Raw genomic sequence first — 22,071 nt, forward strand, 5'->3', positions numbered from 1 at the left:
CCTCCAGGGTACGGTCTGTACGTCACTTATCCTCACACTAGAGGTGTGAGGCCCATGGGAGATCCTCAGTTAATTCTAGCTAAATGACTAGATGATGATTATTATTAATAGAATGGCATATAAAAGGAAGTTTACAGTCACTGACACACATTGATATCATCTTGCTATGCAGTCCACATTATATCACCAAAATCATACATTTATTCCTAGCTGGATGTTTTTCATCCATGCTGCAAGTTGCTATAATTAAGGAAATCATGTAAATGTGATTTATCACACAATACATATTGAGTGCCCTCTATGTGCCAGACACTTTGTTAGGTTCTAGGGATAGATAGATGGTTAATAAAACAATGATTTGGACCTTATTTTAAGCAATTACTTTCTGTAAATTGGGCACTAATTATTAAAAATGTCTTGAAGGAATGTTCTCTATAGATTTCGGTTAGTAAATTAAAGGTTTTCATTTTATAGCAGTTGTCAGAGTTTTAAATACTGTGGATGAGTAATTTGTTTTTCTTGTAAAACGAAATGCAGCGAATTACACACTTTTTCTCCTGGGGTGGGGGAAAGTTTCTGGAAAAGGAAATTCCAGCACCACCCCTCGAGGTCTTTATTTTCCAGAGTAAATCTTCTAACCATCCAGCTCAATCACTAAGTAAGCACACGTGTGAAACACCACGCCCTCTGCAGAGACTCACTCAGGGCAAAACAGGGGCAAGGTATTTTGTTTAATCCTTTAAGCTTGAGCAAGCAGTAGAAGAAAAACTCAGGAAATAAATCATATAAAAATATGAGAACAATAGGAAAGAAAAGCCTGTCTTACAGGTTTGTTTCCTGTTCTGATACTTCTGGAATGTGGTTTTCTCTCCTACTATGCTGAATATAACTAGAATGTCTAAAGTTGTAATTTTTTTCTTAACCAGAGTCTCCTTTGTCTGTTTATATTATCGTGTTAAAACTAAAAATCTCTCAGCATTGTCAAAATAAAAGGCATAGGAAGCATTTGGTGGCATTGCTGAAGAGTAACGTTTTAAAAAGTAAACACTGGTTGCATATACAGAATTTCAACTGAAATCATAACATTCTATTTGCTTTTTAGTAGTTATATGTTTCTAAAGATGCTGACTTTCACAAAATGTAGCCAGGTTTTGGAGTAATGCAAAGTTCTAAAAAACTGGCAGATAGTCTAGTAAAAACCTACTTAAAAACTTTTGCATACCAGCTTTTAGTTTCTGAGTTATATATTCTTGTATGTGATTATTAGAACCTCTTGTGGTAAAAATAGCCTTCTAATTTAAAAAATTGACCTTTAGCACCTCCACCAGAGAAAGGGAGAAAAGACAGTTTTCTGCTCTTTAATAAATCTGACAGGGCTTCCCTGGTGGAGCAGTGGTTGAGAGTCCGCCTGCCGATGCAGGGGACGCGGATTCGTGCCCCGGTCCGGGAAGATCCCACGTGCCGCGGAGCGGCTGGGCCCGTGAGCCATGGCCGCTGAGCCTGCGCGTCCGGAGCCTGTGCCCCGCAACGGGAGAGGCCACAACAGTGAGAGGCCCGCGTACCGCAAAAGTAAATAAATAAATCTGACAGTGGTAGGTAGGAAGAAAATACATGATTAAACTTATACTTTTAGATCATCTGTGAATTTCTGTTGTTTCTTCTGACCATTGTATCTAGAAATCAAACTAATACACTTAAAAAAAATCCTATTTGGAAAGTTACTAAGTTTTAACTACTAAGTTTCTTTTCCTTTCCACTAGGAGAAGGTTTTCTATGACTGCATTCCCATCACTCAGGCAAATGTCAGTAATTCACTAGATCTTCATGGCCAAGTGCAGGAATGAGGGTGCCAGTTAAGAGACGTTCATCTCCCCGTACTGGCCACCACCGGCCACTGTTGCTTCCTAGACCACCACTGCTCTGATCAACCGTCTCATCTTCTGGTACTCTGCCGAACCCTTCTCCTCCTAACCCCTCACCCCCAAATGCCTGGTGTTTCAAAATGCAGTCCTAGCAGAGCCAGCAGCAGCCAGGAAACCAGACACCTAGGATGAGTGAATACTGTGCTTTGAGGGAGGAAGATCTCATTCTTTCTTCAACTCCAAGCTGAGATTTGGCCACTACAAAAGGCCGTCAGTGACCTAAGTTACAGGACTTGGTAATGGTGACTGTACTCATTGTAAACCATCTCTCTAGTCACCAAATTGTTTGCCTACAATTTGGACTTTGACCTGGTAGGAAAGGACCTTTCCACAAATAGATTGCTAAAGTTTAGGTTTATGTCTGCTTTTAACTTTTATCTCATGGAACTAGTGATTTCCACCCATAAAAAGTGTAAGTGTCACTTTGGGTACCCCAGATGGATGAATTTAATAACTCCCATAAGCCAGTGAAATCTGTGCTATAGGGTAAAATGCTTGAAAACCTCAAGAAGTACAACCTCTTTGTCAAAAGGCAAAGCAGTTTCCGGGAGGGGAAATTCGCTCTAACTAATCCACCCAATTTAATTTCTTTCCCGGAAGTAAAGGAATAAATCACAGAAGGTCTTTCGGGGGTTCAAAAATATTTAGGCCGGATAATGGAAAAAATCAGAAGATGCTGTCAGTCTATATTTTTAGGAAGGTTTGACTTCAACTGTTTCTCACAATCAGTCATGGTATGATTTGATGACAGCATATTAAAAAACACGAAAGTGGTGTTACACTGAAGCCTGCTCATAGAGGCCCGTTGTTAAATTTCCAGAAGTTTGGCAAACCAGTTGACATAAATTTTGCAAGCCAGCTGACCCCTCATTGAATTGGTCCTTGTAGAAGTACTTATATCATAGAAAACAGCAAACACAAATCACACATCAGTCTTGTCCCCACCCGCAGATCAAACCAGTTGTTGAGCATTTACCAGGATATCACTGGATGAGAGCTTGGTCTAGAAATATAGACTGAAGAACAGGACCAATGCTGAAGAGTTATAAATAGATCATTTCCTCAAAGTTAGATGTTGGCACTAATCTTCTTTAGCAATTTTATAAATTCTCTGGAAAGAGGTAACACAGAGAAGCATCCATTTTTTTCAGATGACATTAAACATTCCCACTGTTAAACTATAAACTTGAGGGATTAACATGCAGAGCTCTTAGTAAAACTGTGAGTTGGCTGAATAATAGCAGATGAGCTGTAATGAGGCAAGAAAAGGGCAATCTGGGGGGAAATTATCTTTTAAAAAAAATAAATTTATTTATTTATACTTGGCTTTCTGGGTCTTTGTCACTGTGTGCAGGCTTTCTTTAGTTGAGGCGAGCGGGGGCTACTCTTCACTGTGGTGCACATGTTTCTCACTGTGGTGGCTTCTCTTGTTGCGGAGCACAGGCTCTAGGCACATGGACTTCAGTAGTTGTGGCGCACATGCTCAGTAGTTGTGGCACATGGGCTTAGTAGCTCTGCGGCATGTGGGATCTTCCAAGACCAGGGCTCGAACCCTTGTCCCCTGCATTGGCAGGTGGATTCTTAACCACTGTTCCACCAGGGAAGCCCCTGTGGGGGGGGGGGGGATTATCTTAACATACTCTTGGTTAGATGATAAATTCTAACCTTTATGTTGTGACCTATAAATGGATTTAGGGATTTCTGTGGACTTTTTCTATGTTCATTAATATAATTTGTTACCTGTGATGAAAAGGCTCTTAAAACACCAAGCCTCATGGAAGCACTGGAAACAAAATAGAATAAACTGTGCCACCCTTATAATGGGACTTTAATGCCCACTTCCTGCAGTTTTGGTTGACATGCTTCAAGGATAATGTAATGGAACTGGAAAAATTTCAGAGGAAAGTGTGTAACCTGATCGGGGGATTATAAGAATCCCAGATGAGGCTAAGATTATATTAACTAGCAAATCATGAAAGGTTTTGAATAAGGTAAATATAGATGGATTTAGTAAATCCTGAAAGACTAGAGCTATGGAGTACCCCTTTGATGTTTGAAATATGAATTTGCAGAAGAAATAAAAAGAAACACATTATTGTTTCTCAGGGAAAAGAATTGTTGATAGCAAAAATGACATTGTACCTCAAAGTTTAGCTTTTTTTAATTTCAAAGAAAATCATTGTATTTACATATTCTGATGTGCAAAATTTATGGTATATTTCCTCTAATCAGTGACCTCCCTTATCCATTAGGCTCTATCAATGGAAAGAAGAGTGAGAATTTCCTCCTCTCAATTTAGATTGAGAGAACACTCAACCAGGTCTTTTTTGGGGGGGTTGTTGTTGTTTTAAGACAATTTAAAGGAAGAAGTAGAAGAGCCATTATAATTGTTTACTCTCACTGCTGAACCTCCCAGGTGGAATGTGTTCCCAAACACAGCAGCTTTCCACTTTAAAAGGAAATTTCGTTAGGATTAATTTCATTGTCCTAATTAGAACTCACATCTTGGTTAATCCTCAGTTTTGTTAAAAAATATCAGGGTTTCTTTGTGGAGCTGATCCTCTGGCTCTGCAGGACCAGCTCGGATAGACTGAGGTCTCTGTGGCTTTGGTGACCCTGCTTAAGCATTCCCACCGTGTCCCAGCTCTGCTCTCCGCATGCCTCCCACTGCAATGCCCGGTCACCTGACGTCAGGGCCTGGGGAGGGGGCAGTGCCCCAAGGCCAGGGGCTTTTGCTCAGCAGAGATGTCAGGCTTCCTGGGGGCATCAGTTTTTGAGCTCTGCGGGGGTCCAGATGACCTGGGACCAGGTGTCACCTAGAGATGCGCCTCGACCTGTGCCTCAGGAAGGGCTAGGGAACAATTTTGTTATTGTATTAACTTTATTCATTTAACTTACTAAAGAAACTAACCCGTTTTTACTTTCTGTCCAGAATGATGTAAGTAGGAGAGTGAGCCGTAATGCTCCCAGAGTTCCTTGCTTTTCTCTGCTATATTTATAAGGACCTGGTCCAGGGGCTTCCCTGGTGGCGCAATGGTTGAGAACCTGCCTGCCAATGCAGGGGACACGGGTTTGAGCCCTGGTCTGGGAAGATCCCACGTGCCGCGGTGCAACTAAGCCCTATGCGCCACAGCTACTGAGCCTGCTCGTCTGGAGCCTTTGCTCTGCAACGAGAGGCCGCGACAGTGAGAGGCCCCCGCTCGCCGCAACTAGAGAAAGCCCTCGCACAGAAACGAAGACCCCACACAAACATAAATAAATAATTTTTTTAAAAAAAGACCTGGTCCAGTGGATTCCTGCGTGTGTTTGCCACAGCAAGATTTTAGGGACTTGGCTTGTATGTAGTGGGGAAACAGTCTGAAAATGGGTTCCCTTCCGTGAAGATGGGAAAGGAGCTTGAGGTGGAGCTCTGAGCAGTGGGGTTAAGCCAAACCCCTGAAGTGGCCATTTCCTCGTCACCCCACTCCTCTCAGGTCCTTAGAAGGACGTCCAGTTTTACAAAGCCCTATGGCTCCAAGCCTGGTCTCATTTGAGTCCCTGCCAGGCTCACGTGTGTACCCCATTAGCACCCCAGTGATCTGAAGATTCTGTGTAATTGTTTTATGTATACATAGATGACAACATTTTAAATAATTTGATAAGGTTTTTTTTTTTTTTTTTTTTTTGCGGTACGCGGGCTTCTCACTGTTGTGGCCTCTCCCGTTGCGGGGCACAGGCTCCGGACGCGCAGGCTCAGCGGCCATGGCTCACGCGCCCAGCCGCTCCGCGGCATGTGGGATCTTCCCGGACTGGGGCACGAACCCGCGTCCCCTGCATCGGCAGGCGGACTCTCAACCCCTGCGCCACCAGGGAAGACCTTGATAAGGTCTTTGTAACCATTAAAAAAAAAAAAAAAAAAAAAAAAAAAAAAAAAAAAAATCAGTGTTTCTTAAGAGTGAATTAGGCAAAAAGAAGTAGATAATTGATTACACTATTCTAGGGAAAAAGTTTTCCCCACAGCAGAGGGTGGGCTATTTGGGTGTGAAAAAAAAAGAGGGCAACTTAAATGATGAAACAGACAAGCAAATGGCTTTCAAAAAACAAAGCAAGGCTCTATGTGATCTTTTTTTTTTAACATCTTTATTGGAGTATAAGTGCTTTACAATGGTGTGTTAGTTTCTGCTTTATAACAAAGTGAATCAGCTATACATATACATATATCCCCATATCTCCTCCCTCTTGCATCTCCCTCCCACCCTCCTTATCCCACCCCTCTAGGTGGTCACAAAGCACCGAGCTGATCTCCCTGTGCTATGTGGCTGCTTCCCACTTGCTATCTGTTGTTTTACATTTGGTAGTGTATATATGTCCATGCCACTCTCTCACTTCGTCCCAGCTTACCCTTCCCCCTCCCCATGTCCTCAAGTCCATTCTCTACATTTGCCTCTTCATTCCTGCCCTGCCCCCAGGTTCTTCAGAACCTTTTTTTTTTTTTTAGATTCCATATGTATGTGTTAGCTTTGTTTTTCTCTTTCTGACTTACTTCACTCTGTATGACAGACTCTAGGTCCATCCACCTCACTACAAAGAACTCAATTTCGTTTCTTTTTATGGCTGAGTAATATTTCACAGTATATATGTACCACATCTTTAAAAAAAATTAATTTATTTAATTATTTTTGGCTGTACTTGGTCTTCGTTGCTGCGCCCGGGCTTTTTCTAGTTGCGGCGAGTGGGGGCTACTCTTCGTTGCTGTGCGCGGGCTTCTCATTGCGGTGGCTTCTCTTGTTGCAGAGCACAGGCTCTAGGTGCACAGGCTTCAGTAGTTGTGGCATGCAGGCTCAGTAGTTGTGGCTCGAGGGTTCTAGAGCACAGGCTTAGTAGTTGTGGCGCACGGGCTTAGTTGCTCCGCAGCATGTGGGATCTTCCCGGACCAGGGATCAAACCTGTATCCCCTGCATTGGCAGGCGGATTCTTAACCACTGCACCACCAGGGAAGCCCTGTACCACATCTTCTTTATCCATTTTTCCATTGATGGACATTTAGGTTGCTTCCATGTCCTGGCTGTTGTAAATAGTGCTGCAATGAATATTGGCGTGCATGTATCTTTTCAAATTATGGTTTTCTCTGGATATATGCCCAGGACTGGGATTGCAGGATCATATGGTAGCTCTATTTTTAGTTTTTTAAAGAACCTCCATACCTTCTCCTACTGGCTGCACCAATTTACATTCCCATCAACAGTGTAGGAGGGTTCCCTTTTCTCCACACCCTCTGGAGCACTTATTGTTTGTAGATTTTTTGATGATGGCCATTCTGACCGGTGTGAGGTGATACCTCATTGTAGTTTTGATTTGCATTTGTCTAATGATTATATACTCTATAGATTTTTAATAGTTTAGAGTTGAATGTCTAGGATAACCTAAAAAGTGAAAGCTGTGGCAAGTGAGCTAAATATAGTTTTTTAAAAAATACACTGTTGGGGACGGGTAAATTGGGAGATTGGGATTGACATATACACACTACTATGTATAAAATAGAAAACAAATGGGAATCTACTGTATAGCACAGGAAAGTCTACTCAATACTCTCTAATGACCTATATGGGAAAAGAATCTAAAAAAGAGTGGATATATGTATAACTGATTGACTTTGTTGTACAGCAGAAACTAACACAACATTGTAAATCAACTATACTCCAATAAAAGTAAGTTAAAAAACTAAAAAAAATACTCTTTTTTGGGAATCCCCTGGTAGCCAGTGGTAAGGACTCGGTGCTCTTGCTGCCGGGGCCCTGGGTTCGATCCTATAAGCCTAGCGGCCTGGCCGCCCCCCAAAAGAAAAATACACTTAAAAAAACCTTTTTAATGAAACATATACATTCAGAAAAATGCACAAATCATAGTACACAATTCAATGAATTGTCTTAAAGTGAACCACATTTATGTCACCATCCAGTCTAACGCCATATCTATCTCCATCTATCTATCGATCTATCTATATAGATTGATCGATAGATAGATGGAGATATGGCATATAGATTTCTCATCAACAGTATTTATTTGTATTCATATTTTTAAGGAGTTTCAGGTTGAGATTTAATTACAGTAGGATTTAATTTAACTTTTATGGAATGTTAGTAGCTTCTAAAATAAATTACTGTTGTTTTCACCTTTTGTATATTTTAAACACCTTACCACGCAGTTTGATAGTCTCACAGTGATTCTTCTGAATATAGGAGAGGTGAACTTCCCAGAGTCTAGGTGGTAGAGAGCAAAGTGTATACCTTGTTGATCTCACACGTAGATCCATCATTCAGATTTATTGTTCAACCTGATTGAAGCCACTAATACTGCTTTTTAAAATTCCACTTGTTAAAAGGAAGATAATTTTTAAAAGGAGAAAAAAAATGCACACGTATCAGCAAACAATGTGAGGAAGGAACTAGCTTTAACGAAACAAATTTTCTTAAATTAAGTACCGTGACTAAGTACTTTAATTCCTTTTCTTCCAGCCTTAAAGGATCATTTGACAGGGAACGTTTTAAGTTAAACGGGAGTCACCCGAACTCTCTGCTACCCTGAGGGGGTCGCGGGTCTCACAGCCCCCGCAGGCGCGGCTGGACCAGCCCGGGCCTCTCCCCTTCCCACTTCCTCGCCCCCCTCATTCCACCTCCCCCGTCGCCCACTCCCCCTCTCTCCTCCCCCGTGACCCTTGACCCCAGCTAATCTGCATAGAGGAATGACAGGCATCCGCTGGGCAGGATCCGCCGCGCCGGCTGCGGCCGGCCGGGCTGGGAGACCCGCGAAGGGGAGAAGGTGAGGGGACCCGGCGGGCAGCTCCGCACGGACCGGGAAATGAACGTTTGGGAATCTGTCTGCGAGCGGACCCATGATCCAAGGACCAAAAGAGCCGCGTGATCTCCCGACCTGGCCCTGCGACCCGAGACATGGGCCAGACCTCGGTCTCCACGCTGTCCCCGCAGCCCAGCAGCGGTGAGTCCGGGGCGCACGGGATGCGCTCCCGCCCCGCGGGCGCTGGGCTGGCTCGGGGCAGCCTGGGCGGTCGAGGGCTCCTGGGCGAGCCGGGCTCTGCCCGAACCCGCCAAGTCCCTCCGAGAAACCCGAGAGGTAGCGCTCCCCCAAACTCTTTGTCGTGCAAAAGTGGAATGCCTTTTGGGATCCAGCCTATTTTACCTTAAAGGCACAGGCTCCATTTTCTCTCCGAGATGCCTCGCTTTCGTGTTTCTCTGAATTACTTCTGAGCCTGAAATTTACGAGAAACGCCATTGGCGTATTGCTTTGTTTTAAAAACGCGAAACTTAAAGAGCAAGATAAACTCGCCTGCAGGTTTTTCTGTATTTACACTTGGCTTCCGAACAGACTAGAACTGAATTCTTTCAAGCTTGTCAACTGGTTTATGTTTTGTGTTTCGTAGAAGTGCTGTTTGCCTTCTTTTATCTTGGCAGAACGCTGAATACTTAACAACTAACAGAAAAAGGCTTAATTGTTTCAAATGATACTTGTTTATTAGACACAAGCTATAAAATTTGGGGAAACATTTCATGAACCCCGTTATTCAGGGCTAGAGATCGTTTGATGGAAACGTGTGTAATGTTTCTGAGCTGTACTGCCCTGTTTTAAGTTTCTTGTTAACATTTTCTTAAAAAAAAAAAAAAAAAAAGGAAGGAAGGTATGTCTGGCGTTTCTCCAGTAGTGTAGGGATAAACAACTTTTTGGTGGCGATACTTGTGATTGGATGATGAAACATACTTAAAAGATACTATTTTGATATGTTTTTCCGTCAAGAATTAAAAAACAAAACCTCAAAGGGGGCATTTAAGTTATTCCTTGAGATATTTGATACACTTTTCAAATTGTGTAAACATCAACAGGATCTTGCTGAAAGGAAATGACAGGGCAGAGATGAAGGGTTCTTTTTTTTGTTGTTGTCGTTGTTTTAATCAGCTCCAGGATGTCTCTAACTAGATAGCATTCTACCGTTGCAGCCTCCCCCAGCATGGGTTTGTTTATATTGTAGAGTTTCACTCCCTGAAATATCAGAAGCTTTGCTCGGGCTTATGTTAATGCCTCAGGAGAACCAACCGTCTGCAAAGGAGAAAAATCAGAATCCAAAAAAGATCACACCTTCCCTTACTGTTATTGACAAGGTTGTACAGTGCTGCTGCTGAACAGAAGAGACTTCATGTTGATAGCTTTTTGGGAATTTGAGGGGGAGTGTTGATTAGGATCTTAATTTTAGTAAACTATTTTGTGCAATTAAGGCTTACTTTCCTTTGTCTTACTTTAAAGCAGTGTGACTTCTTTCATTTCAAGGAAGAGTTATATTTTTAAATTTCGGCACTGGCAAAGCACAGAGTTAGATCAGTACTCCAGTACAACAGGTATAAAGTACTGCCCTGAATTTAGTTCTTTAGCCACAAAGTATTGTTAGGGTTAATATTAGAAAAGTGAATTTTGCATTTATAAAAATCAAGGAATGTTACATAAATGATGTCTAAGAAGCAAAGTAGAATCCTAAAATGTGACCTTCCTAAATAACTCTTAGCCAGTACAGCAAAAAATACCCAGATTGCTGTAACTCCTAATACAATGACTAATGATGTCAAGAGATTGGGCAGTTTATTTATAAGTAATTTAAACAAAAAGTTATGCTTGATCATGAAAGATATTTCAGAGAAATATCTCATGGAATGGTGTTATACTTAAATTACAGGTCCTCCGTTTAGTTGATTAAAAGTTTGTATATCTTGGAGTGACCAATTCAGACATCATGAGTAGAGGGTTTTTTTGGTTTGGTTTTGTTGGTTAAGGGATGATAGTTGCTATGACTGAAGTTTTTAAATGTAAAGAGCGGAGCAGTTTTCTCATGATATCCATTTATATCCCCTAAGTGTATTACTATCACTCCATTTCCCTGAAGTTTGCCTTTAGATTCCAAATGAAAATGAAAAAACAACAAAAACAGAACATTTGGTTGCCATATCTTAAGTTTTATATTCATGTTGGTGTTCTTCTCTGAGTCTGAGAATGTCAAACCCTCTACCCTTCCAAGTATTTTGTTCACTCATTAGCTGTTTGCCACTGGCTTCACAAGTGATGTGAAGATCTTTGTTCTGTGTGATCTCAGGCATCTACTAGTTGTTTAAGTCTAGAGTGGCTGCTAGGGATTACAGTGGCGAAGAGAATTCCCATCGTAAATGCTTAACGGGGAAAATCTGTTTGAGTCTAAGGAGTCAATAGCACAGAGTCTGATAGTTTATACTTGTTACTCGATTTGGGCTTTTGTAAAAATGAACCCTATAGGCCACAAGTTAGCTTGCTTTTCTTTCTTGATTTCAGGCTGTTTTGAGCCTTTCAGCTTAGGGCTGCATCTATGTTCTAAGAAGACCAAGTAATAATGATTTCTGAAAACGTGCAGTTAGAGTCATTATTTCTGTTTTCTAAAACAGCTTTATTGACATGTAATTAACATACCATAAAATGCACCCATCGAAATTGTACAAGTCGTTGTTTTTCAGTATATTCACTGTTCTCTGCAACCATCAATCCTTGTTCCCATCCTTCTCCACCCCGGACTCCCAGCCCTAATTAACCACTAATCCACTTTCTGCTTCTGTAGGTTTGCTTACTCTGAAGAATTTATATAAGTGGGATCATACAACACAACACGCCTTTTGTGACTGGCTTCTTTCACCTAGCGTAATGTTTTCAAGGGTCATCCATGTTGTAGCATATATCAGTACTTCATTTCTTATTATTGCCAAATAATATTCCACTGTATTAATATACCACATTTTATTTATCCATCCATCAGTTGATGGACATTTGGGTTATTTTTACCTCTTGACTCTGAACGGTGCTGCCATGAACTTCAGGTAAAAGTTTTTGTGAACATATGTTTTTATTTCTCTTGGGTATATATCTAGGAGTGGAATTTCTGGGTCATATGGTAACTCTATCTTTGTTATGTTATATTTTAAGGAACTGCCAGTTTTCCAAAGCGGCTGTACCATTTTACATTGCCTCCAGCAGTATATGAAGGTTCCAATTTCTCCACATCCTCTTCAACACTTGTTACTGTCTTTTGATTATGGCTAATCTAGTAAGTGTGAAGTTGTATTTCATTGTGGTTTTGATTTGCATTTCCCTGATTACTTATGACATTGAGCATCTTTTCATGTGCTTATTGGCCATTTGTATATCTTCTTTGGAGAAATGTCTATTCAGATCTTTGGTTAATTTTAATTGGGTGATTTGACTTGCTGTTATTGAGTTATAAGAGTTCTTTGTGTACTGGATACAAGTCCCTTGTCAGATATATGATTTGCAAATACTTTCTCCCATTTTCAGAGTTGTTTTTTCACTTTCTTGATACTGTGATTTGCAACTGAAATTTTTTATTGTGTTCAGTTTATCTATTTTGTTGTTGTCGTTTGCACTTTTGGTCTCCTATCTAGGAAATCATAGACTAACCACTGTCAAGATTTACACATATGTTTCCTTCTAAGAGTTTTATAATTTTAGCTCTTACATTTAGGTCTGTGATACATTTTTAATATTTATGTGTAGTGTGGTGTAGGGTTCCAATTTCGTTCTTTTGCATGTGGATATCCAATTGTCCAGGACCATTTTTCGAAAAGATGATTCTTTCCCTGTTGAATTGTCTCAGTACCCTTGTCAAAAATCAGATGACCATATATGTCAGATTTATTTCTGAACTCGCAATTCTATCCCATTGATGTATATGTCTACTAATATGCTACACTGTCAAGATTACTGTAGCTTTGTACTAAGTTTTGACATAGAAAAGTGTGAGTCTTCTCACTTTGTTCTTTTCCAAGATTCTTTTGGCTACTCTGGTCCCCTTGCATTTTCGAATGAATTTTAAATCAGTTTGTCAATGTCTGCAAAAAATCCAGCTGAGACGTTGATAGGGATTGTGTTGAACTTGTAGATCAATTTGAATAATATTGCTCTCTTAACAATATGAAGTGTTTTCAACCCATAAAGACAAGGAATGGAAATGTACAATGTCTTTCCATTTATTTAGATCCTCTCTGATATTTTTCCACAATGTTTTTTAGTTTTCAGTGTATAAGTCTTGTTAAATTTTTCATTTATCAGTATTTTTATCATTTTTATGCTATTTTAAATGAAATTACACTCTTATTTCATTTTCAGAATGTTGCTTGCTAGTGTATAGAATATAGAAAATTGATTTTTATATATTGATCTTGTACCCTGTACATTTGGTGAACTAATTTTTTTCATCCTAACAATTTTTCAGTGGATTCCTTGGTATTTCTGTATACAAGATCACATTATGTACAAGATTGATATACAAGGTCATGTGCAAACAGAGATACTTTTACATCATCTTTTCCATCTGAATGTCTTTTATTTCTTATCCTTGTCTAGTTGCCCTCACTTATTATACAGTATAATGTTAAAGAGAAGAGGAAAGAGTGAACATTCTTGTCTTGTTCCTGATCTAAGGAGGAAAGCAATCAGTCTTTCAGCATTAAATGTCATGTTAGCTGTGGTTTTTCTCATAGATGCCCTTTATCAAAAAGTTCCCTTCTGTTCTTAGCTTGTGAGCATCTTTATCATGCAACTGTTAGATTTTGTCCAAGACTTTTTCTTTTTGCCCCTATTGAGATGATCATATGGTTTTTGTCCTTCATTGTATTAATTATGACATATTACATTAATTTCAGATGTTAAACCAACCTTGCATTCCTGCGATAACGATTACTTGGATATGATATATAATCTTTTTTATATGTTGCTGGTTTTGATTTCCTCGTATTTTATTGAGGATTAGATTTATTATTTCTAAGCACAGCCTAAACAGTTATGTCTCCAAATAGGGTAGTTTCAGTACCCTCTGACCTCATTCCTTAGGAAGGTTGAGACTTCTAGTGTTCTCATTGCCAAGTACTGGTCATGACAGATTGGGTACAGAAAGTTTGTTGAGTATATGAATGAGTCAACAAATATTCTTAATGCAGTCTGACTACTTTAAGCTAATGATTATATGAATGAGAATTTTGTATTATTTTCATTCTTTTTAACTTCAAGAATTGCATGCTACACTGGCTCTGTTGTCTATAGGGTGGTATTTGAATCTAGTGACTATTTTTTTCAGTCTTCAGCCCCACCCCATGTTCACTGTGCCACAGAGCAGCTCTTGGCTGTTTTGCATGAGCCCTTAAGTTGAAAGAGCAGACAAAGCCACTCTTCTCATTTTTAGAAGACAAGGGAACAAGTGAATAAAGTATGCAGGATCACACCTAGGCCATGATAGAACCTATATCTATCTGTGTTTCTGGGTTTCCATATTTTGGTCAGGGCCTTATTTCTGCCCTGCCCAGGATATTTATCCATTTCCTTGTAAAGCCAGTATTAAAATAAATCATAAAACAAAAATGGATAGTTCATTTTTCTTAACGAAAAAAACATGCATATGATCAAAAGTCAACCTTTACAGGACAGTTCAGGATAAAAGTGAATTTGATTCCCTCCCAGACCCCTAGTCCCTCCCTTTTAAATTATAACCCAGCATAAACAACTTTTTTTCATTACAGACAATCTTTATTCATGTATGTATCTTTATCAAAATACAAGCAAGACATAATATGCTTGCTGCTCCAGAGTTTGAGTTTTTCATATAATGTAAACTTGAAAATATTTCATATTGATGTTTTTAATCTAGAAACAATATTATAATATGTGGATATCTCATAATTTCCTTTAAAAGAACTCTATTGTGTTTTTATATTTTGTTTGTATTTTTATATTGTTTCTGGGGTTTTTTGTGTGTGTGTTATTATGAACAAAGCTGAAATGAACATCCTTATCTAAACATCTCACACTACCTGTATCAGTAAAATCCTAGCGATGGAATTGCTGGGTCAAAAGATTTGTATGTTTTATTTTGATAGACTTTGCCAAGTTATCTCTAAGGACTGTATCAGTATATCTGCTCACTAGATGTGATTTCCTTTTTCTGCACTCTCACCACCAATGCATACTTTCTTAAAGCATATGGCCCTTTGTGAGAAATAGAAAGCATTCTGGGTGAGGCATCCCTGCAGGCATATGGTTTAACAGGCAGTAAAGTAGCAGGAATTCAGTCCCAACTCACTCCCGTCGTCTAGTTGTCCTTGTGCAATGAACACTCTGCAAAACTGTATAGGACCACAGTGTTGGGCATAATTAATTTTTAAAAATCCTTGTAAATCTATATGTAAAAAGTGATATCTCATTTTGATTGTAAGTGAAATCGAGCATTTGTATTTCTTTTTCTCTGAATTGCCTATCTATAGATTTTCCTTATTTTATGTTTTCTTTTTTCAAAGATTTGTATGTTAAGATTAGCCTTATGTCTGTCATATATTGTGAATATTTTTCTGTGTTTTTCTTACCTCTTCTGTTTGTTTGATTTTTAATTTTCTTTTTTTTTTTTTTTTTTTTGCGGCACGCGGGCCTCTCACTGTTGTGGCTTCTCCCGTTGCGGAGCACAGGCTCTGGACGCACAGGCTCAGCGGCCATGGCTCTCAGGGGCCTAGCTGCTCCGCGGCATGTGGGATCTTCCCGGACCGGGGCACGAACCCGTGTCCCCTGCATCGGCAGGCGGACTCTCAAACACTGTGCCACCAGGGAAGCCCTGATTTTTTTTAATATAAAAACTTAAAACTTTTATGGAGTCAAATCTATCCGTTTCTTTCTTACAAACTAGAATTATTAAAAACGTGTTTTCCTTTGCTGTTTTTCTTATATTTGACTATTTAATCTCTGTATTTTTTTCTGATTTATAGTGAATGATTTAATGATATTAAATCCTTAAACTTCTGCATGGCAAAGAAATCATCATCAGCATATTGAAAAAGGAAATCATAAAGTTGACAAAATATTTGCATTGCATATAGAAAACAATGATTAAATATCTTAATGTAGTAAGACCTCTTAAAAATCAGTGAGAAAAAGAAATCAATAAGAAATGGTAAAACTCAAATAGAAAAGTGAGTGAAGAACATGAACAGGAATTTTTCAAAATATCTAATGGCCATAATTGTGAACTCGCTATGGGTCAGGAATTATTCTAAGTGCTTTACTTGAATTAACTTTTTAATCCTCACAACATCCATATAGGGTAACTACCATTAATATCCACATTTTGCAGATGAGGAAAACTGAAGCACAAGAGTTAAGTTAACTTGCCCACATTGCTTAATCGAAGAAGAAATGCAAGTGACCATTTGGTGTAATGAATAAAATTTAAGCAATTCAGTGAAAAAAAATGGATGCCATTGATCACCTATGAATTTAGTAAAGATTAAAAGGAATGATTTCCAGGAGATGATTGTCTTGTAGTAGTTTAAATTGGTACAACCTATCAGGAGAGCAGTTTGGTAATATATATTAAAAATCTTAAAATGTGCATATACTCAGACCCAGCATTTCCACTTCTAGAAGGATATTGTTAAGATAGTAATTATTTGCTCACCAGAGCAATGTTTATCAGAGCCAAAATATTGGAAATAACCTAATAGTCAAACACAAGAGAATTAATTGGGATATAGTCATGTAAGGATATAGTCATGTAATAAAACAGGCCATTTAAAAATGATATAAAAATATTTTTGAAAAGCGATTTTCATAATAAACAGCATAAAAATATGAAATGGCAGTTTTCTGAAGTTATATGATTCTATTTTTAAAATATGTGCATAAAGAAAAATCTACATGAGCAGAAAAAGAGAGAGGAAATTCATTTATGAAAAGATAGTGTGACTGTCATGGCTTTCCTCTGCTTTGGACATGCTCAAGGCCAGAGCTTCCACCTGCAGCATCCACCTGGACCTCCACTGGAATTAAAGCCATGAGCTGACCTGCAACTGTATCAGTTTTTCTCTAGCTGTCATGGACTCTGACTCAGCTTTAAGTTCAATTGCTGTTTTTCAACCAGTTTTACTCTTTTTCTTTATGAATTCAATGGTGAAAGCAAAAATATAGGCCCTAAGATAGCTTCTTTAAAAAAAATTTATTTATTTATTTATTTTTGGCTGTGTTGGGTCTTCATTTCTGTGCGAGGGCTTTCTCTAGTTGCGGCGAGTGGGGGCCACTCTTCATCGTGGTGCGTGGGCCTCTCTCACTATCGCAGCCTCTCTTGTTGCGGAGCACAGGCTCGAGACGCGCAGGCTCAGTAGCGGTGGCTCACGGGCCTAGTTGCTCCGCGGCATGTGGGATCTTCCCAGGCCAGGGCTCGAACCCGTGTCCCCTGCACTGGCAGGCAGATTCTCAACCACTGCGCCACCAGGGAAGCCCTAAGATAGCTTTTTAGGTTTAATGTTTTTTTCTTAGTCTGTTTGATCATAATGCAAATGTCAGTCACTTAGAGAGAAAGAAAATGAGCAAAAATTTGAACCTCAACTACTTCTCTTTGGTCCATTGGTCATCAGTCTGGCCAGTGAGTAATATCCCAAATGTTTTTAGCTTAAATTTATTTTATCTTCAGCCATTTGATAAAATAACAACCAATGGGTGAGTCAGACTTCATCCTTTGCTTACTCAATGCAGGAGGGAAGGAGATAAGGAACCTGAACTGTTGATCCTCTAATTAAGCCTCTTTAATTTGAACAGAGGAAAGGTTCCAACATGTTTTCCTGTTCTGGGGACTTTAGTGTAACTGGCTAACTGTGAGTCTCTATGCTTGGGAATAAAGATTCATATTTAGTGAAGACTCAACTTATGTAAAAGTGATACGGAGATAGAAATAGTCTTAGGAAAATAAACGCTTCTTGGTTGCTGTACCCCCATCCCCATCTGAAGCAGGGGAACCAAAACGAAGAACAACAGTTTTTGTTTCCCAGAAGGGAATGGGGCAGATAACATTCCTTTAAAAAGTTGGATCTGGGCTTCCCTGGTGGTGCAGTGGTTGAGAGTCCACCTGCCGATGCAGGGGACGCGGGTTCGTGCCCCGGTCCGGGAAGATCCCACATGCCGCGGAGCGGCTGGGCCCGTGAGCCGTGGCCGCTGAGGCTGCACGTCTGGAGCCTGTGCTCCGCAACGGGAGAGGCCACAACAGTGAGAGGCCCGCGTACCGCAGGAAAAAAAAGTTGGATCTAACCATTATCATTTATATTTGTAAACTACTCCTGTATTTTCATTTCAAGGGACTGGGTGTGTTCATTGATGTAAATCTTCTGTCAAATATAACATCGCAACCCTTAACACTAGGAAAATTTTGGTGTATTCCTGTGAATCCGCTCGTTTTGTGAGGGGCTAATAAGGAGGACGAGTGACACCTTCACCTAACAGTTCCTGAACGGAAGTAATTAAGTGTCAGGTACCTGGGCTAAGCTTTGGGGAAGTTTCAAAGATAAATCACGCACCGGCCTTGCCCACAAAGGTCTGAGCCCAGGATACACTTAGTGAAGATGTGTGGAAATGGGGCTGGAAGAGAAGGTACCCCCAGAGAACCATGGGGACAAATCAGGGAGGCCGAACAGAACAGAAAGGGGACGAGAATTCAGGCCCTGAGATGGAGAGGGTTGGAAGGCAAGAGTACAAGACACAGGGGGTGAAAACCACAGAAGGCTTTTTATCAGGTGAGAGATGATGAGAGCTTGGCTTGAAAGGGGTGAATCTGCCTGCTGCTTGCGGTACTGATTTCGTGGGGGAGGCTGCAGGCAGGGAGCAAGAGGTAAGCTGCTGTAATCCAACAAGGTGAAACGAACACCTGACCTGGGGGGTGCCTGGAGAACTGCGAGAGTAGGGTGATGCCCAAGTTTGTATCTGCAACTCTGCTCTTTCCTTGTGCTCCAGGCTCAAATAGGCAACTGCCTCTTTCACAGATCTGCTTGACTCCTTCATGGGCATCTCAGAGGTAGCAGGTCTAAACGGAAGGCTTGATTTGGCCCTGCAAACCGGTTCTTCCCTTGACTTTCTGCATTTCACCAAATGATACCTCTAACCACTCGCTCATTCTAGCCAGAAATCTAGGATTCGCCCTTGGGTTTTTCCCTTTCCTGTTCACATTGATCCATCAGCATGTCATGCCCATTTTTCTTCCAAAGTAAATCTGAAATCCATTCGCTTTCTCTCTTTCTCTCTCTCTCTCTCTCTCTCTCTCTCTCTCTCTCTCCCTCCCTCTCTCCCCCTTTCTCTCTCTTTCTCTCTCTCTCTCCCCTTCTCTCTCCCTCTCTCCCTCTCTCCCCCGCTCTTTCTCTCTCCCCTGCCACCATACACATCCTGGCCATCTATGCATGGACCACTGCAGTAGATTCAAGCTGGTGTCCTGCTTCTGTTCTCGGCCTTCTGTAATTCATTTTCCACAAAACAGCTAAAGTAATTTTTTAGAAACATAAATCATGTCACTTCCTTATGCAAAACCTTCCTGTGACTTTCCGTTGCATTTAGAATGAAATCCAGATTTCACCTTGCTGTCCTCAAGGCCATACATAATTCTGTGTGATCCCTGATTTCCTCCCATCTCTCTGCCTTCATCTCCACCGCTTCGCCCCTCACCGTCACCCCCAACAGCTTCCATCACATTTTCAGTCATCACACAAGCCTGGCTCACTGTCACCCGTGACCTTGGCAGTGGCTGCTCCCTATACGTCTAGGACATCTGGGACACTCTCCCTCTGGCTCTTTCCAAAGCTGGTTCCTTGTGAAACGGAGCAGGACCCTGTGGTCTGTGCCCACCATGTCCTCAGCCTGCCTTTTGTCTGTGGAAAAACTTTAGCCAAAAAGTCAGTTTCATCCGAGAAGTGAGAAAATGCAGAAGCAAAGGAAAATAGTCAAAGGGGACCAAATAATAATAGTTTAGTCATGAAGCATAGTCAAGGACCTTTAGTTCCTTCTCAACGGCTATAGATAATATTCTGAGCCGTATCCTGTGAGCTGTGTTACAGATACTGAAACCCCCGCCAGGTGGAAGAAGTTAACTACACGATGACCAGATTGTAGCCATGACATAGGCTGCCACAGTTCTGAGAACTGGCCTCAAAGAAATGGAAATAAACCAACCCTGGAACTGAAGATTAACTGTACCTAAAACAATCAAGATGACACTGATCAGACCACCGCAGGACCAATGTCAAGATGACGGTCAGAGCTGACTGTGCTGTTTCTGCATGGAGCCCCCTCCCTCTGTCTATAAAAGCTCTTGCCTCCTGGTTGTCAGAGGTGGGGAGTCGGCCTTTAGACAGGTGTCCACCCTCCCCCCGCACACAGTTGCCGGCATCCAAAATAAAGCAAACTTTCCTTTCCACCAACCTGGCCTCTTTTACTGGCTGTTGAGTGGCGAGCAGCTGGTCCCCACTTTCAGTTACGCTTGCTTCAGCTCCCACTTCATCCTCTTTACAGGGACCTCTCCTACCCACCCCTCAGTCACACTTCTCTGCTCTGTCATTGCACTTATCACTCAGATTATCTTGTTTGTTTGTTCCTTGTCTCTCTTCCCTAGGACCTAAGCTCCAGGAGCAAGAGACTTATCTGTCTTGTTCCCCAATGTGTCTTCTTATTCCTAGATGTATGCCTGACCCAGAAACTGCTGAATAAATGAATAGCTGTGTTTGGCCAGGTTGTATATTAGCAGAGTGATAGGCACCCATCAGAAAGTTAAGGCGCATCCGAGAAATGTAGAGCCTTTTAAACTGATTCTTTAGTATTTACCTCCAGTCTCTAAATAGTGTGCTTACATTGCTAATTATTGGTTATTCAGCTTGACACATTATTACTGACCTCACAGTATGGAAATTGAAGATACAGCTTCCTCTTTCACATCCCTTCTCACCCCTGCCCCCAGCGAACTCACGCATTTCCCATCCTCCGATGTTCTCATCTTCCCAGCATTTTTCTATTGTACCTTAGATTTAGATCGGTATTCCTTATAACTGCGTAAAAGCTGATGACAGCTAAGCCGTGAGGTAAACCGTACTTCCTTTCTCCTCACTGCATAGCTTTTGCTTTCCCTATTCGTGTTTTGGCTTGCTGAGGTTCCTATATACTCATCCCCAGATTTCCCCAGTTACACAGATCTCTTCTCAAATATGTCCAGACAATTTTGTTATTCTTTCAAGTTCTTTGAGAAATTTACCTGAGGTCTTTGCTCTATTCCAGTTTGGACGGCATTTCCTCTAAGCCTGCTGCCCAGCTGTTGCCCTGGGATCTCTCTTCACATCATCCCAGGGATTCCTTCGACTTCTCTCTTATCTTGAATCTTAGATAGCTGGATCCATGTCCGGTTTTTTTCTGCACCATTTCCTTATTTTGGTTGAGCACACGGATAGCTTCTTGAGAAAAGCTCATGGGACATTTTTTTTTTTTGATACCTTGTATAAATACCTTTTTTTCTGGCTTCCTCCTTGGTTGATGGCTTGGTTGGGTCATAAGGTAGCAAAGCAAACTTGCTGTATATGCACAAACACATACCGTCACTTATAATTCATCACAATTAACGTTTTCCCTTTATGTAGAAGACTAGTTTTTTAGAAGTTTAGCAAATAGCTTTTAATTAATTTCCGAAGACTTTCTTGGTTGATTGTCTCACAAGAACTCAACTTTGACCTGCTTTTGTTATGGCCTAAAAACATTTTATGAAAGTTTAAAAGTTTTGGGGGATTCCCTGGTGGTCCAGTGGTTAGGACTCTGCGCTTCCACTGCAGGGGACATGGGTTCTATCCCTGGTCTGGGACCTAAGATCCCGCATGCCGTGTGGCATGGCCAAAAAAACAAAACAAAACAAAAAACAGTTTTATAGCTGAACAGACTAATTAAAATGTTTACTCTGATAATAATCTGCTACCATTTTTTAAAAGATTCGTGTTTAAGGTCTGTATAGAATAACTGTATTTTTCCTGTATTTTGTGCATCTTACTGATATTTTAAGGGTGTGTCATCCTTGTGGGATACTGGTCTGGACGGAAATCTGGGGTATTACAATTGAAGGTTAGTATTCCACGGACTTGCCCAGTTGTGAGAATTCCCTAGTGTGCGTGCTAAAAACACTCATTTCAGGGCTCCATATTCTAGACCAGAAAAATCAGAATCTTTTGGAGAGGGGCCTCAGAATCTGGGTTTTTTTTTTTTTTTTTTTTTTTTTTTGTGGAACGCGGGCCTCTCACTGCTGTGGCCT

General features: G+C 40.7%; 1 protein-coding gene across 19 annotated transcripts in view; it reads left to right on the plus strand.

Moving 5' to 3' along the window:
* Nucleotides 1–22,071, plus strand: part of PHACTR2 (phosphatase and actin regulator 2) — a 254,793-nt gene that overhangs the window by 114,380 nt on the left and 118,342 nt on the right. For 3 of the 19 annotated variants that reach the window (XM_067010950.1, XM_067010934.1, XM_067010948.1), the window contains exon 1: nucleotides 8,649–8,897. The exons of 11 other annotated variants lie outside the window; for them this stretch is intronic. In XM_067010950.1, coding sequence (XP_066867051.1) covers nucleotides 8,852–8,897 — 46 coding nt within the window. In that variant the 5' untranslated portion in view covers nucleotides 8,649–8,851. Of the gene's footprint in view, nucleotides 1–8,447; nucleotides 8,898–22,071 lie in introns of those variants that run through there. 5 more of the 19 variants (XM_067010943.1, XM_067010942.1, XM_067010946.1 and 2 more) reach the window with 4 other exon arrangements.

Source organism: Kogia breviceps, chromosome 13 (assembly GCF_026419965.1).
Source record: "Kogia breviceps isolate mKogBre1 chromosome 13, mKogBre1 haplotype 1, whole genome shotgun sequence".
NCBI classification, from domain to species: domain Eukaryota; kingdom Metazoa; phylum Chordata; class Mammalia; order Artiodactyla; family Physeteridae; genus Kogia; species Kogia breviceps.